The 16,255-nt window shown below is 44.7% G+C and overlaps 1 protein-coding gene across 7 annotated transcripts in view; it reads left to right on the top strand.

Annotated features, from left to right (window-relative positions):
• The window catches only part of LOC121579892 (roundabout homolog 2-like), a 169,799-nt gene that overhangs the window by 149,453 nt on the left and 4,091 nt on the right, over positions 1 to 16,255 (top strand). For 4 of the 7 annotated variants that reach the window (XM_041894851.2, XM_041894850.2, XM_041894854.2 and 1 more), the window contains 9 exons: positions 768 to 999; positions 3,346 to 3,470; positions 3,649 to 3,820; positions 4,800 to 4,976; positions 6,022 to 6,061; positions 7,821 to 7,948; positions 8,755 to 9,027; positions 12,824 to 12,980; positions 15,064 to 15,321. In XM_041894851.2, the coding sequence (XP_041750785.2) occupies positions 768 to 999; positions 3,346 to 3,470; positions 3,649 to 3,820; positions 4,800 to 4,976; positions 6,022 to 6,061; positions 7,821 to 7,948; positions 8,755 to 9,027; positions 12,824 to 12,980; positions 15,064 to 15,321 (1,562 nt within the window). Of the gene's footprint in view, positions 1 to 767; positions 1,000 to 3,345; positions 3,471 to 3,648; positions 3,821 to 4,799; positions 4,977 to 5,811; positions 5,839 to 6,021; positions 6,062 to 7,820; positions 7,949 to 8,754; positions 9,028 to 12,823; positions 12,981 to 15,063; positions 15,322 to 16,255 lie in introns of all 7 variants that reach the window. The other 3 variants (XM_041894849.2, XM_041894848.2, XM_041894852.2) reach the window with 1 other exon arrangement.

Raw genomic sequence — 16,255 nt, 5'->3', positions numbered from 1 at the left:
TCTCTCTCTCCCTCGTTCTTCTCACATATTTTTGTTGTCAAGCAAACCCCTTCTCCTAACATACCCTAGCATACCTGTCCTATAAGACAAGGGAAAAGTAAACAGAATTTGCTTGTTTATGATATTTACTCCCTCTATGGCTGCATCTAGCTAGCTGGATCAGTCAGTTCCAACAGGTAAGGGGGTAGGGGTGGGGGGGTGGGGGGGGGAGAGTGAGTGGGTGTCTCCCTAAGGTTTATTCATAAAGATTTTGGATTCACGAATCATTTCGTTAATGAAATGCAAACAGGCGCCCGTAGAGGCAGAGCGTTGGCAGCGCGTCGCCATGATTTATTTGGACTGGGCTAAGGGTAAACAGCTGCTTTATTTGGCCTGTAAAAGCTTTCGCTTGCTTCTGCCCCTGTTAACAACCCATTACTGTGAGTTATGTTGCACACTCCCTCCCCAGACCCCACCACTGCAACTTTACCTCGCCATAGTAACGGGATATGTTTACAGAAAAGGATAATGCATGGTTTTAATCCACTCTGTCGGGGTCAAGTGTAAGAGCTTTGTAGCTCTCTCTTTTGATGGTTTGGTCGGCATGTGCTGTATTTAAATGGGCAGTAAGTAGTTACTATGACTCAAAGTCGATAGGATTCAGCTAATGTTGAAGAAGAAATGTTCTTGTAACATTACTCTAGTTATTGAAAAATCCCTTTCAAAATCCACAATATAAATCATCACCCCCTTCCTACCCTCTTTCTCTCTCTCTTTCTCTCCCTCAGGTGGAGAACCCTTCCCAGTTTATCCAGGGCTATCGTGTTCTGTACAGGCAGACATCAGGGCTGCCCTCCCCGGGGGCCTGGCAGGTGCAGGACCTCAAGGTTCCCTCTGAGAGAGACGTGGCTCTGTCTGGCCTGAAGAAGGGTGTTGTCTATGAGATAAAAGTCCGCCCGTACTTCAACGAGTTCCAGGGAGCAGACAGTGAATCAATGACAGCACGCACCTTGGAGGAAGGTAAAGGACCGTTACCGACTCAATATGTGTAGCGATGCAACAAAAAGACATTGCCAACTGTGTAGGAGGTCTTATTTTCACTTTGTCAAAAACTTTTGAAATTGTTTTACATCAATGCTACTTGTGTGCTACGTCTGGTAATGGCAACATACCTTGAAGCTGATACAGAATATCATTGTACACACCCACACACGCACTCTCTGCAAACAAACATAAGAAAACTCAAGAGAAGACACACAAACACTGAGTATTGTGGTGGCATCTTCCCTGTGGCAGATCTCCCAGACATCTCAGCTCTGTAGGGGGGTATGACAGGCCTTTTAGTCTGTGGGGGGGCCTGTCTCCTGTGACACCAGCTCAAACATCTTACTGCTTCTCTCCCTGCGCCTCTCCCTGTTCATGTCTCTGCTCTCTCTGGACCCCTGCTGTCACATCGCCTGCCATGCCCCTGTCGCATACAACATTCATACTATGACTTTATGATTTTACCTCCCTCCCTCCACCTCGCTCTGTCTTTCTTTCTTTCTTTCTTTCTTTCTTTCTTTCTTTCTTTCTTTCTTTCTTTCTTTCTTTCTTTCTTTCTTTCTTTCTTTCTTTCTTTCTTTCTCTCTCTCTCTCTCTCTCTCTCTCTCTCTCTCTCTCTCTCTCTCTCTCTCTCTCTCTCTCTCTCTCTCTCTCTCTCTCTCTCTCTCTCTCTCTCTCACTCACCCCCTCTCCACCTCTCCACCTCTCCATCATACACATGCATAAATCAAACGTTCACTTACAGCAAATCAAACATTGATGTCAGTCAGAGATTTGAACAGAAGCTCAAGTTACATTGGCGTCTCAGGTTAAGATTCAGCCCTGTGTGAGTGGTTGATTAATTGGGGCCAGCAGCGTTCAGGCTGCTTTTTATTCCTTGTGTCCATTAACCCAATTAGGCCCACACAGGAGTTGTTATCCAAGTGTAACGCTCTGGGCATGTTCAGTCCGTGTAGCCAGTTCTCTCCAGACCTAGGGTCCTTCTGGAGAAATCTACTGTATCCACGGTAGCCAGGTGGCTCAGAGGCCAGCTGGTAAATGAGACTGTTGTGTAACATCCCACCTGGCTAGCCACATTTCACTGAGAAACAATCCAATAGCTGATTCACATGGATCTTCCACTGACTGTATAATGCCATTACAAAATGTATGGCTTCTCAGTTGAGTTAAGTCCTGAGTTAACCCAACCAATCAATCTGATTTAAATTAGTTGTGCCTTGGGAATACAGAGATGGTAGTTCAGAGTATTAAGTTGCTGTAGTGTTCTGAATGAATGAATAATAAACCTCCAACACTATAGAAACAATAGGTCTATGTGTTAAACTGTCCTATAGTCATGCTGTTAGCATGCATGTGTCTCCTAGCTGTTTGAATCCCCATACAGCCTTTGAAGGTGACTGGTCTGAGTGGTCTGTCAGCCCACACTGGGGATCAGCAGTGTTTTGTCGATCTAAACCGATTGGACATGGGGTTGCCTGAGTGTCACTTGGCACGCGACGCGGCACGCAGCAGGTCACATTTCTGCCGGTGATACATCACAGAGCTAATGGCCTTATTAGCATCTCCTTCATTACTGTTCACCACAATGGAGTGCTTTCATTTAGCTCAGATATGCATAATGTGCTGGTTTAGCATCCCGAGCGCAAACGTGTGACTGCGCATGATGGGGGAGGCGGCGTCAGTCGCTGGGCTCGGGCCCTTCATCACAGGCCCATACTTTACTCTGTCTGGGGTACACGTGCCAGTCTGCTCTGCTCTGTTTTGGAAGGGCACAGTGAATCGGTTATTGGTATGTTTAGTAAGGCTGTATGGAATTTCACCAGGCAATGAAGAGTGATTGGATCTTGGAAGTTCAACAGCCAATAGTATTGTTTGGCATTAGATATTGTAACTAGATGGATTATTATAGTAGATTCACCTAAACCTACAAAGGCACCAAGAGACCTCTGGTACTGCTACTCTGCCAGGAAAAGAGATTAAAAGGAATGAGAAATGATTCAGAGAAAGACTTAAATATAAGGGATGAAGGTTGGAGAGAGGAAGATAAAGAGAGATAGAGTCTGGAAGCAGGAAGTGTGGAGAGTGGAGTCATTATTTCTGTATGTTGTGGTGGCTCTCCCAAGCTCATTTTTTAACACAGTGGCATTGTGCCTTACTGCTGCTACAGAGACAGCCTGCCTCATTGAACTACTCTTTAAATATAAATCAAGGCAGTGCTCTCTGTTGTTCTCTGGTGGACAGCAACAGCAGGCAGCAGCAGTTCTCTATTGGAATGTGAATATGTGGTTGATATGTTTTGTTTTGTTGTGTCTCCCCATGCAGCACCCAGTGCTCCTCCTCAGCAGGTGACAGTGCTGACAGTGGGGAACCATAACAGCACCTCCATCAGTGTGTCCTGGGACCCCCCTCCCACAGACCACCAGAACGGCATCATCCAGGAGTACAAGGTAGGCAGCAGCAATCTGTATTCTATATGTTGAGAAAATAAAGGCTCTGGTATACAGCTTTACTGTATGTGTGTTGTGTACAAATGTTGATATTACAAGACATTTGGTATCAACTGTCTCTCGCCACAAATTCCTGTCCCTGTGTGTGTGTGTGTGTGTGTGTGTGTCTGTGTGTTAGATCTGGTGCCTGGCGAACGAGACACGTTTCCATGTGAATAAGACGGTGGACGCGGCCATCCGTTCCGTGGTGGTGGGGGGTCTGCAGGCAGGGGTGCAGTACCGTGTAGAGGTGGCGGCAGGCACCAGCGCCGGGGTGGGGGTGAAGAGCGAACCCCAGCCCATCATCATAGGTAACACACACAGGGTCTGAGGCAACACACATAATAGCAGGGAACCCTAATCTGACTCACAGACAGGGGGTCTGGGAAAATGATTGATCAATTTATCACACTTGGTAAAAATAAAATTGTGCATTGTCGGAGATCACGTGTACTGCTCGAAGCTGAAGGTTCACTGAGTTCTGTAAGGTGGGCTCCATTCATAGTGATCTATCAGGAAATCAATAGCATTTCATTTAGTGTAGTGTCCAGTAACAGTGTGGTGAGTGCTGTTAGCCATATCAATAATCCTCCTCGATATCTGTGCGGCCAGCGCTAACAAAGTAGACAGTGTTATTGGGGTGGGCTTATCAGCCTATCACATCTTATCAAACAGCTGAAGGATGCGCTGAGTATATAGGCCTAAAATCAATAGCAGAGCCAGGCCAAACGCTCTTCATCCGTGACTTTTGACTGATGTGTGGGGAAAATATCCTTAACGGCCACAGAAAGGCAAACAGAGGCCTGTGGACTGAGGCTTAATGACTGGGGCTGGGGCCCCTGCTCACGCTGGAGACTGTGAATCTAATTTCACAGCACAGTAGCTGCAGCAGAAAATCAAACTCTGTCTGAGCTGCTCTGTCAATCTCCCGTCTCGGAGCTCAAATTGATGAGAGCGCTGCTGAATTGATTAACTCTCTGCCAACATATTGCAGTTGTTTTATGCTTTCGATGGTGTGTTTTTTTTATTTGATATTGTTTATCTATAGTGTTGTTTTTACCCTAGAAAATAACTGTAACGTGATTGTACCTTTCTTACAGAATTTCTTGTTTTTAACTCATGTAGTAGATTTTGATATTAACTATCGATAAACATAGATTTTTACTCATTTTTGAGAGATGTTAGCCATTGACTGGTTTTGGTCTACTGGACAACAAAGCGCTATCCATCCACCAGATGCCATGGTGTCCCTCTGACGGGTGTCTCCTGTCCCCTGCTGTCTGTCCCCAGGTGCAGAGCTGCGTGATGTGATCACGGGGGCTGAGGGCAACAACAGCATCTCAGACGTGGTGAAGCAGCCGGCTTTCATCGCTGGGCTGGGAGGGGCCTGCTGGATCGTCCTCATGGGCTTCAGCGCCTGGCTGTACTGGAGGAGGAAGAAGAGGAAGGGCCTCAGCAACTACGCAGGTCAGAACCACTATACTATTACTGATATAGGCCTGAGTAATATCAACACAGATCAAAAACACTATACAGAAACATTACAGTGAAGACTAGCTTTCCCAACTGCCTTTAGAGGACGTGTCTAGGATGAGTTAGTGGAATCCCAGGTGAGAGACAGAGCTGTTTTGGCTGGATGGTGTATCATTTAATGCAGAACAAAGGCAAAGATATTCACCTCAGACAGAAATAAGCCTTCTTTGTTTTAATCCATTGTGCACCTAGGTGCATCGGCTATGAACACAATCCCATCAAAACTGCACCATAACACTCAAATACACACATTTGAAATAAGTAATTCACATTTCCTTACATTATGGGACCGTGACCTATGTTGTTCACACATTAGCCGTAAATGCATTCTCCAGATTTAGGTATGCAATTTTTCGTTTGGCCCTCCGGGGGTGATTTTAGCATGTTGCTGTGGAATATTCTCATTATTTGTATTGCTAACACCATGCTTCAGTGGCTGGGGTGGAAACCATAGTGATTACCGAATCCAATAGTTATTTGCTTTATTCACCAGCGCTCCTATGATCCCTCCTCTCCTCAGAGCAAATTCATCTTCAACATGCAGTTCAATGTTTCTGTCTCGTTTTTGCTGCCTGCTTTGTATCTGTCACCCAGCCAACCTCCATACTCTGTCACATTTTTCTTGATAAAAATGTATCTACCATTGTCAAAAGGATGTCTTTTTATGTCTATGGTTGTGTTCGTTTGTTTATGCTGATGTTGCATCGACTGTCTACAGTGTCGATAGGCTTTTAACACACACTCTCTCTCTCTGTCTTTTTTGTTGCAGTTCAGTCCTTCACCTTTACCCGTGCAGGTATTAGCCATTTGTCCTGTCTTCTCACCTTAGTTTGGATGTTGGACTGTAGCACCAGAATATATTTAAGAAAAATATATACCAGCTTGAAACACATTCAATGTTAACAGAGCACTCTTCTGATTAAAATTCTTCCTTCTCTCTCGCTCTGCTCCCTGCCATCTCTCTCTGGTTGGACCTCAGTGACGTTTCAACGAGACAGAGGCCTGATTGAAAATGGAAGGTGAGGACAAACAAAATCCTTATTAAGTCACTCAACACTCCCATCACTCAAACACATTGTAATGCCATGGTCTTTGATTACAGTAACAAAAAAAACATTAGAAGTGATGATCCATCCCCTTGTGGAACAACATGGATGCTGGTGTGATGATAGAACATATCAGTCTGTAATGATCAACCTTCACGGAGGGTACAGAATCATAGGAATATGAATATATCAGTTATGATGAATGAACTCCCTATATGTTCCAACACTCCCCCACTTATTCATCATGGCGCAACACGTGCGTTGATGTATCGATTGATTGAGTCATCAATCACTCCCGTGAAATTATCAGAAACAATTAATGCGGGCAGAGCAGGTTTTTTTATTGGCTCGTTCATCTGTGCGGCGGGGCCGGTGGCGGCGTTGCCAGGGGGGTGATGAATTTGCCTGTCGACACGCGGGGAGCGGCGCTGCTCACGGCACGCCTCCAGAATGCAAGCATATGTTACGATGTAAAGAGATAATGGCCCAGGGGAGTGGGGCTGGAGAGGAGACTCCCCAGTCCCACTGAACCCCAGGCAGGCAGGCAGACACTGCAGTATAGGAATGTAGAGTACCCCTGTCGTCTACTGCTACTTTAGTCTGGTCTGCCTGACAGAGCACAGAGATACGTAGCCTAGCTCTGAATATCACTGGGTGAAAATCACATCTTCCTCTCCCTCTCTCTTTCCTTCTCTCTGCTTTCTTGTCCATTTTCTCTCTCCTCTCTCTTTCTCTCCTTTGTCACACCTGAGAAGGCAGATCCAGCCCAGAGCTGATACAAATGCAGCCAAAAAATACGCTAAAAATAAACTGTGTTGTGTTGCCTGAGCCAACGAGTGTGTTTGTGTGTGTATGTGTGCGTGAATGCGCACGTGTGTGTGTGTAGGTTATTGGATGTGTGCGTCTGTGTAAATTTGTGGGAACATGCCTGTGTGATTTTATATGGAAATTACTGTCATAATTGTTTAAACACATTTGAGCCATCACAAGTCATACAATGCCCTGGGTGCTTGGCAGACCTAGCTTAAAGGGAAATCCATTTGAGGACTTCTGCATTAATTAAACAAATGCAAACAAAGGCATGTGACTGAAGCCTCTCTACATACCAACTGATAGATAAGGTTATAGTTAATAGCACAGATATACAGTTTAGAAAAATACATTTTCTCCTCCTAGTAACAAAATAAAAAAACTGTATTTATTTCAGGAGTGAAATTGCCAATTTCCTGTGCAATATGAGAGGGGTGGTTTCACCAAAACAGCCTATGAGCGTTGCCATGTGTGTTGCTATGGAGACGTTACCCCACCACCCCGTGCTGGCAGGCTAACCGCCAGAAGGCCCTCCATGATTCAAAATGTAAAATGTAAATGTCTGTAGTGCTGGGCTCTAAAAGGGATTTAATGTCTGTGCGTTTAGTCCTGGTCCGTTTCTCTAGGGGGTGTTAGGGGCGCTAAAGCCCAGCACTGATTTATAGACTTGTCAGTTTTTTATGTCTCTCTGTTTGTTTATTGTTGCCTCTGCTCCAGGCTGCTCCAGAGGAGCAGATATGCTGAATGAGGTTTCACAGCAATTTGTTGTTGAAGCAGTCGGTATAACATAATGTGCGAAAATGAATAATATTGCTGGGATTCAGATGGCACCAGATGTTTTCCTAATAACAATCTCTCTCTCCCTCCCTTCCCTCGCTCTCATTCTTCTCCGTCCCTCTTCTCTCTTTATCTCTAAAAACAGTCGTCCTGGTCTACTGAAAGCCGGTGACCCAGGATTCCCCTGGTTGGCTGACTCCTGGCCCTCCACCAGCCTGCCAGCCAACGGGGGCTTGGGAGGTCCCAAGGACCGGGGTAACTTTGGTCGTGGAGGTAAGAAAACATAGATATCACCTCTGCTCAAACAGAACCAAACCCAGAGAACTAGAGAATGGAGGTTGAGAGAAGGCTGACCCAGACCGTCCCAGTTGACCACGGTGTCACACAATGCCACAGCCCCACAGTGAGGCCAGAGGTCAGAGGTCATGTGCCCAGGGTGTGCCCAGAGTGAGAGGCAGTGAATACATGTATGAGCTGCATGCATTATTCAGTGTGGAGGGTATCCCTCAGCAGGCACACTGACAGGCCGTCACACACACTCCGGACTCTCAGTCTCTCTGGATCACGCTACCTAGCTCATCACTATTGGCTTCAAAAAACTGACACGAACTTTGATGAGAATGTGTGTGTGTTTCTTCTGCCTATGCATGATTGGTTAAATACGCTTGTAAACTAGATGTCTTTTTGTGGCGGTGTGTGTTTCTGTGTGTGTGGGCGTTTGAGATGGAGAGATAGTATGTGTGTATTGGTGCCATTTTCCTGTAGCTCGTTTAGCTCCCACCAGGTTGATGAGTGGCCCCGAGCCCCTGTGGGTAGAGCTGAAGGTCAGCCGTTTGTGACGGGCCCTTTCCCTGGACACAGCTCTGGGCCCCTACAGGGCATTGCATGGCGACGTGATAATTATCCTGCTAGCTAATCACTTTGATTCATCTCAGCTCGATTGTGGTCAGTTGAACTAACACAGGGAGCCTACCGCTGGAGCAGGGAGTGCTAATGTGTTAAACACTGACCTTAAAGATTGGTCACTTTATCTCTCCATGCATCTCTGTCTGTTTCCTAATCTCTCTCTCTCATCTCAGATGTGCTACCCTCCGGAATGGGTGAGAAGACAGGTACCATGCTGTCTGACGGTGCCATCTACAGCAGCATAGACTTCACAGGCAAGGCGGGCTACAGCAGCCCAGCACGGGGCAGCCAGGCCACGCCCTACGCCACCACCCAGATCCTGCAGTCCAACAGCTTCCATGAGCTGGCTGTGGACAGACCAGACCCCCGCTGGAAGGCGTCCCTTCGAGCTCAGCAGGAGATTGCCAACCTGGGCTACTCACTGACCGACGGACGCCCCTGCAACGGTAGCAACTGCAACACTAGGGAAACATAGGGAGGGGATGGGCAGGGTAGGGATTTTGAATGTGTGCATGTGTTCTTGGATTTGTGTATGCTCCAAAGGAAGCCCTAAAGCATAGCATCAGATCTCCCTAGATTGTAACATCGTGTGGATGGTCAGTCACGGAGTGAAGCTTAGCATTCATTAGATGGCTTTATGGAATAACAATAGGCTTTAAGACTAGGAGGGAAAGAGAGAGAAAGATAGGGAGAAAGTGAAAGTCTGGAAACCACTGGCGTACCGGACACTCTCACAAGGTGGGGTGGGGGGGCACGAGCTGTGGGGGCCCATGCACCCGCCATCGACAAATATTTTTTACATTTAATAAATCATTTTGACAGTAACCCTCCAAAAAGTTATTCATAAACCTTTTTAATTTCCATATGTACTAGGAAGCTACATTTTTCTTTCTTGGGCTTCAAGAACGTGCCTCAGGCCTTGAAAAATGTACTATTGAACTAATTGAAAGTAAGGGGATATCGGTGAACAAATGTCGTGGTCAAGGCTAAGACGGCGACAGTGCAATGAGTGGAGCTTACTCAGGTGTTCAAAGCGCATATCAGACCGAGAGCCTAATGCTTCTTAGGTAGTTCTTTATTAGTTTTAGTTTTGAAAACGATCTATCCGCAAAATCGACAGCTACAGGAATGGTTAAAAACAGCTTGATTGCCGTAGCAACATCAGAGAAACTGGGCAGAAGGGAGTGGTGCTTCAAATACAGCAGTTCTGCAACATCTTTAATTAAGCCTCTCATTCTCCTTAATTGCCGGCCTCAACACGTTACGGAAATATATTAACTGTAGGCTATAGGAAGCTCTGGGGCATTTGAATTGTGTGGTTGCAATATCAACAGTCCCTTATCTCTGGAATATCTTGGCATTCATCATTCAAGACTAAGTTTAAATTGTGTGCAGCGCAATGGACATATAATGCAAATGTCTCCGGAAAGAATGTCTGGGATGGCAATACTCAGTACAGAAAACAGTCGGGTCCACAACCTGGACCTACAGGCCATAGTGAGTCTCTCAAGTTGGATTTAATTTAATTTGATTACATTTAATTTACCTTATATTGCAGCCCATTTGTGTAGGCTATTAGCCAGACAAAACCCGCTGAGTTCAACAATAAATAGTGGCTGAATTTGTCCTCAAGCCGACTACTTTCTTCCTCATTGTTAGGCTATTTGATGTGTAATTTTTACAAAGGGTTTATAATAGCAGCTAAATAGCAGCTAAATACTGTATATAGCTATAGATAGTAGGCTACACTGCATAATGAAACAGTCCCTAGTAAGCTAGTGTTTTGAGGGTGGACTGACTGTATTATTTGGCATTATTAGACTGGTTTTACACACAACAACTTTTTATCCAAGCTGGGAGAGTGTGCGAGGAAGGCTCATGTCATGCAGGTTCAGGTACGCTATACAGGACAGTTGTGTATATATATAAAAAAAAACATTAAAAAATGGTTGCTGATTAGTATGCTGTTGTATTGAAAATACATTTTACAATCTGCAATGTTTGAATTTCCAACTTTAATTACTGAACAAGTAATAACATTATTGCCACCAGCCAGGAGTCTAAATAGCAGCCTAGTGACACTGTGTATACTGTAACTTCATGAAATGTTAGGCTTAACATGAGAAAATTACATCCAAATAGCTCTACCATTAAACATTTCTCCATTAGCTAAAGCAAAGCTATATGCTACATGCCCTGGCACCACAGAAAGCCTATCATCGATTCGATAGGCAGCCGCATAGACATATCGCAACTTCAGTGACATGGACAGCGATCGGTAGTCTAGACTTTGTGAGTAGCTGTCTGGCTGACGCATTCGATTTTTTATTTGGTGGGGTGGCGAACTCCGACCTTGCCGGGAGGGTCCAGAGAAACTGCGTTAGGCCAGTGCTGGAAACAATAGATGAAGAGATGTATTTTCGGTGGATTGATTAGAAAAGAGAGTTGAATGTTGAGTTCAGTAGAGAGAGCAGACAGGGAGAGCACAAACAACAAGTTAGAGAGGGAGAGAGAAAGGGGGAAGCAGAGAGAGGGGGATGAGGGGGATGTTATATTTACATTTTCATTGTAAATGGACCCTGAGGATATAGTGGTTAATCGCTCCTCTCTTCATGTCAATTTTTACTCCTCAGCCTCAGGAGTTTTCTACCCCAGAAATGTCAGAAAATGAAGGCATATTTATTTGGATTAATTTGATTAGCCGAGGCAGGGATTCCTTTGTGTTTTGACCCGTGGATATTCAATTAGCTTGGCTTTGCCGAGCAGAGCCGTGTTGTAGGGAGAGTCTCAGTCAGTCTGTCTGTTGGTCGGTCAGCCGGCCATTCTCCTGCGTGTTTTGGGCTGTATGCTCAGCTGAGTGCTGGTTAACTGAGAGAGATAAGGAACAGAGAGGAAGAGGAAGAGAGGGAATGGACAGAGGGAGGGAGCCAGCCTGCAGCTCCGGGCCCCAGGTCTCAGTGCCTCTTTAAGAAATCGAGACTTTGGGCCTACAAGCTTATATCTGACATTTTTGTAAAAAATTAGTTAGTCATATAATTGGTCTTTAGATGGTTCTTAAAATATCTGTGAAGTTATTTAAAAGTACATTTTAAGTGAAAAAATGAAAAACTAGAAAGTCTTATCTGCATAAACTCATTTGAACTTGGCACTATAAGGTTCTATCTGCAATCCAATCACAAGCCTGAACATATACAGACGAACCAATCAGAACACGTCTTTGCCATCTCACTCTAAGTATGGTTTAGTCTAGCCAGCAATAATGGCACTCAAGCAAAATAAAACTGTCAGAAGTCTTTAAGTAATCCCGTGTAGCTCCGTTGGTAGAGCATGGCGCTTGCAACGCTAGGGTTGTGGGTTCGATTCCCACGTGGGACCGGTATGAAAAAATGTATGCACTCACTAACTGTAAGTCGCTCTGGATAAGAGCGTCTGCTAAATGACTCAAAAAGTAAATTATGTTGTTACATCGTTGTTCAGTGATGACAGTAATTCGTCTGATTATCATAATATATTTCTTCATGTATTTGATGGTGTTCTATCTTGATAAAATAGTGTTATTCTATCAATGATGTATTCAAATAGCTACAGTTTTCTTAAAAACGGAACATGTCTACTAATTCAGAAGTGTCAGATAGAACCTTTTGGCTGAACCCAGATTTACATTTCAGAGCCATAATGTTCTTTCTGCAATTGCACCCCCCTAAAAAAACTGATTTAAAAATGTCACAGGAGTTTGATACTCTTCATTTTAGGTACCTTTTAAGGTGAGGATCTTAATGGGTTGTGAAAGCAACATTTACTACAAAACAGTTCTGATATCTGGGATGTGAAAACTTTGATGCTCAATATCTCAGAACTATGCTTTGTGCAAATAGAATAGTCCCAAGAATCACAATAGTCCCAAGTCCCAAGGTCACAATATGTCAACATAGAGGAAAAGTCTTAGTGCTCCGTCAGCACACTGAGAAGAGAGAAATAATGAGAGCCAGGTGGGGGAGAAAGAGAGGGAGATGATAAAATAGCTTTGCAAGCGGCAGTGTGTGTGTGTGTGTGTGTGTGTGTGTGTGTGTGTGTGTGTGTGTGTTTGAACCCCATGGGGTGGGAAATAGTATCAGCTCATTAAAACCCACAGCTTGGGGGCTGTAGGGATATCTCTACATTGTGAGGCAAAGACCGGGCTGATAAGATCAACTATCTTCCCTCTCTCTCTCTCTCTTTCTCTTTCTCTCTCTCCCTCCTCAGGTGGAAAGGGCGGCAAGAAAAAGAAGTCGAAGGGTGGGTCGAAGACCTCCAAATCCAATGGGTCCTGTTGGGTCAACATGCCCCTGCCTCCCCCACCCATGCACCCTCTGCCAGGCACCGAGGTGGACCACTACCCCCTAGAGAACCATGGAGGAGGGTAAGATAATATGCTCTCTGTCTCCACACACGTGTAGATATACCAGACCTTGGTTCAAATACATGTGTTTGATTATTTGTTATTTAAATACTTGTTTTCTGTGTATTTGAGTATGTTCAAATAATGTGGCCCGAATCAACTACTTCTATTTCAAATAATTACTTAAAGTATTTCTAAATACATTATTTCAAATACCAAGCAGACCTGGGTTCAAATGCATGGGAGTATTTATTTTTGTATTTGAAAATACGTTGTGTAATACTACATGCCAATACATTCCAAGTGTATATCCAAATCCATTCCAATATTACTACTGTACATTACTATTACTGTATATAACTATTGTGGGGGTTTTTTAACACACAAAAAAAACGTACTTTAAAATGTATTTGATAGGCATTGAAATACCATAAATAGTATTTTGATACATGTACCTATAAACATCCTATCATGATGCTACACCGGAAGTGAAATAATAGCAAGGAGCACATGTAGCCTTTCTTGTCTACTGGGGATCTGAGGTCTGTCAGTGAGCCACTGAGAGCAAAGAAAACCCTCTCCTAATTGGCTGTAACCAGCGTCGCTTTCTGACTCTCCTGGAACTCTCCTCTATCTCTAGCTGTGTGTGCGTGTGTGTGCGCATGTGTGTGTATGTGTACTAAAGGAGAGGGCTAAGCACAGACTAGCAGCAGGCTGTTAGAGGGGGTAGTGCGCCAGTGCTGATTGAGCTCCTGGTGCCTGCACTTGTCATACTGAGGAAACAGCCATCTTCATTACTCTGCTTGGTATTGCAAGAAAAATACACTGTTTTTGTCACAGGCGTTTTTTGGAAAGAGGGCAGTGGAAAAACCTTGCCCTAGATATTGGGGGTAATATAATGAGGTTAGGACTGTTGCTGTGCAAGGACAAATGTAAGATTTCAAAATTATCATATTATCATACTTTCCTTGGGAATCTGAGGAAGTTGAGATATACTGAGCATACAAAACATTAGGAACACCTTCCTAATATTGAGTTGCACCCCCCTTTTGCCCTCAGAACAGCCTCAATCCGTTGGGGCATGGACTCTACAAGGTGTTGAAAGTGTTCGACAGTGATGCTGGCCCATGCTCACACAACTTGACAGTTGTGGGTGGTGGACCATTCTTGATACACACGGGAAACTGTTGAGCGTGAAAAACCCAGCAGCATTGCAGTTCTTGACACACTCAAACCGGTGCGCCTGGCACCTACTACCATACCTAATTCAAAGGCACTTAAATATTTTTTCTTGCCCATTCACCCTCTGAATGGCGCACATACACAATCCATGGCTCAATTGGCTCAAGGCTTAAAAATACTTATTTAACCTGTCTCCTCCCCTTCATCTACACTGATTAAAGTGGATTCAACAGGTGACATCAATAAGGGATCATAGGGAATTCATCAGGTAGGTCTATGTCATGTTCCTAATGTTTTGTACACTCAGTGTATTTCTGCCTAAACCCTTGGGGTGTGCACATATGCATACATATCTTGCAGGCAGTCTCAAGCAGCTTTGGCTGGTTCACCACCACTTATAACAAAACAGCATGTGGTTAGATCTTGTCATTTGATCTCAGCACCCCATTCCTGCCAGTCACTTTGTAATTACAAACTGCAGACAATCTGTGTAATTCCCTCTCTCCCTCTGCTGATTGATAGAACATCAGATAACAGTGTGTTTAATGGTCTGGCAAAATACAAACCAGTAAAAAAATAATCGGATTTGTCTGTTGGCTAATCTTTGTCTCGTAACCAGTGGATAACACTGAGAGCAAGTCACTGTGCACTAGCAGTAACACACTTACATCGAATTCTAAGCACCATAAGCTGCATCTGCACAGGCAGCACAATTAGGATATTTTTTCCACTAATTGGTCTTTTGACCAATCACATCAGATATTTTTCAGAGCTGATCTGATTGGTCAAAAGACCAATTAGTGGTAATAAATATCAGAATTGGGCTGCCTGTGTAAACACAGCCATAGACACACACGTCCACAGTATAAGGTTTTAGGTTTTAGCCTGAATTACTCACATTCTCGTTCCCTACATATTGTAGGTATGACAGTGACAGCTGGGCCCCGCCCATTCCTGTCCAGACCTACCTCCACCAAGGATTGGACGATGATCTAGAGGAGGAGCGAGTGCCCACCCCGCCCCTCAGGGGAGTGGCCTCCTCCCCGGCAGCAGCTCCCTACAGCCAACCGTCTTCCTCCTCCCTAAGTTCCACCCACCACGAAGAGATGCAGTCCATGCTGCAGGCCCACCTGGATGAGCTGACCAGAGCCTACCAGTATGAAGTGGCCAAACAGACGTGGTGAGGAGGCGAGAACTTACTGTGGATCTGTCAGTGTATTTTTTTCTTCCTTTGGGCTATACCTCACAACTTTCTATGTAGTCTCTTCTCAAAGCCGCTGTGAAGTGTGCGGAGCACCCCGAGTCTGGCGAGAGAGACTCCTTTCTATGTATCCATAAGACATGATATGACACAACAATTGACCTTGCTGCATGGTTAGGATGAATTATGTATCCACTTTCCACAGTGAAATGAAAAGATAAGTACTGTACTTTGTGTTCTTTTGAATTGCCACCGGTACTTGTTTGACTTGTCTAAATTGCTTATGATATTTCAATCATGAGACATTCACCTGGCAATTTCTGCTTTGCACTGTGAATGAATGAGGTGTCATTCTCTAGAATTGAGCTGGACGCTTTTGCATATCAATAGCCAATAGTCTTGTTGACTGTTTCATATTGGTGTGGTATTTAGGTATGTCATCCTAACCCCTGGTTTCATGTTGCATGTGAGCGATAAAAACATCCCTTCATTGATTACACCTCTAACAGGCATTGGGAAACGTGTCATGTCAGTAGGAACATGTGTTGAGGGGGTAATGATGGAGTTTGGCCTAGCGTGCTGCTCTGACAACAGGAAGAAGAGCTGCTAATTACTCCTCCGTAGAGGGGCGAGGCATCAGAGGGGACAGCGGTGGGGGAGATAACAGACACGTTACTGACAACCCTGCCCAGCCCGCCATTCTTCTCCCTTCACCCAGACAATTACCAGTCCATTGTGTTAGTGCTAACACGAGCGTCGCGGAATGAATGTGCACATGGATGTGAAGAGAAAATAATGAATTCAATCTCCCACACAAACACTCACCCATACTGAACGAGGCCCTAGTACTGCACTCTGGCATTTGGTTGTTCAGGGACTTGTGTTTCAGCATTTACGTCCTGTCTGTTTGTGT

The sequence above is a fragment of the Coregonus clupeaformis genome, chromosome 13 (genome assembly GCF_020615455.1).
Source record: "Coregonus clupeaformis isolate EN_2021a chromosome 13, ASM2061545v1, whole genome shotgun sequence".
Classification (NCBI taxonomy): domain Eukaryota; kingdom Metazoa; phylum Chordata; class Actinopteri; order Salmoniformes; family Salmonidae; genus Coregonus; species Coregonus clupeaformis.
The sequence above is the reverse complement of the archived record's forward strand: the minus strand, read 5'-3'. Positions and strand labels throughout refer to the sequence as shown.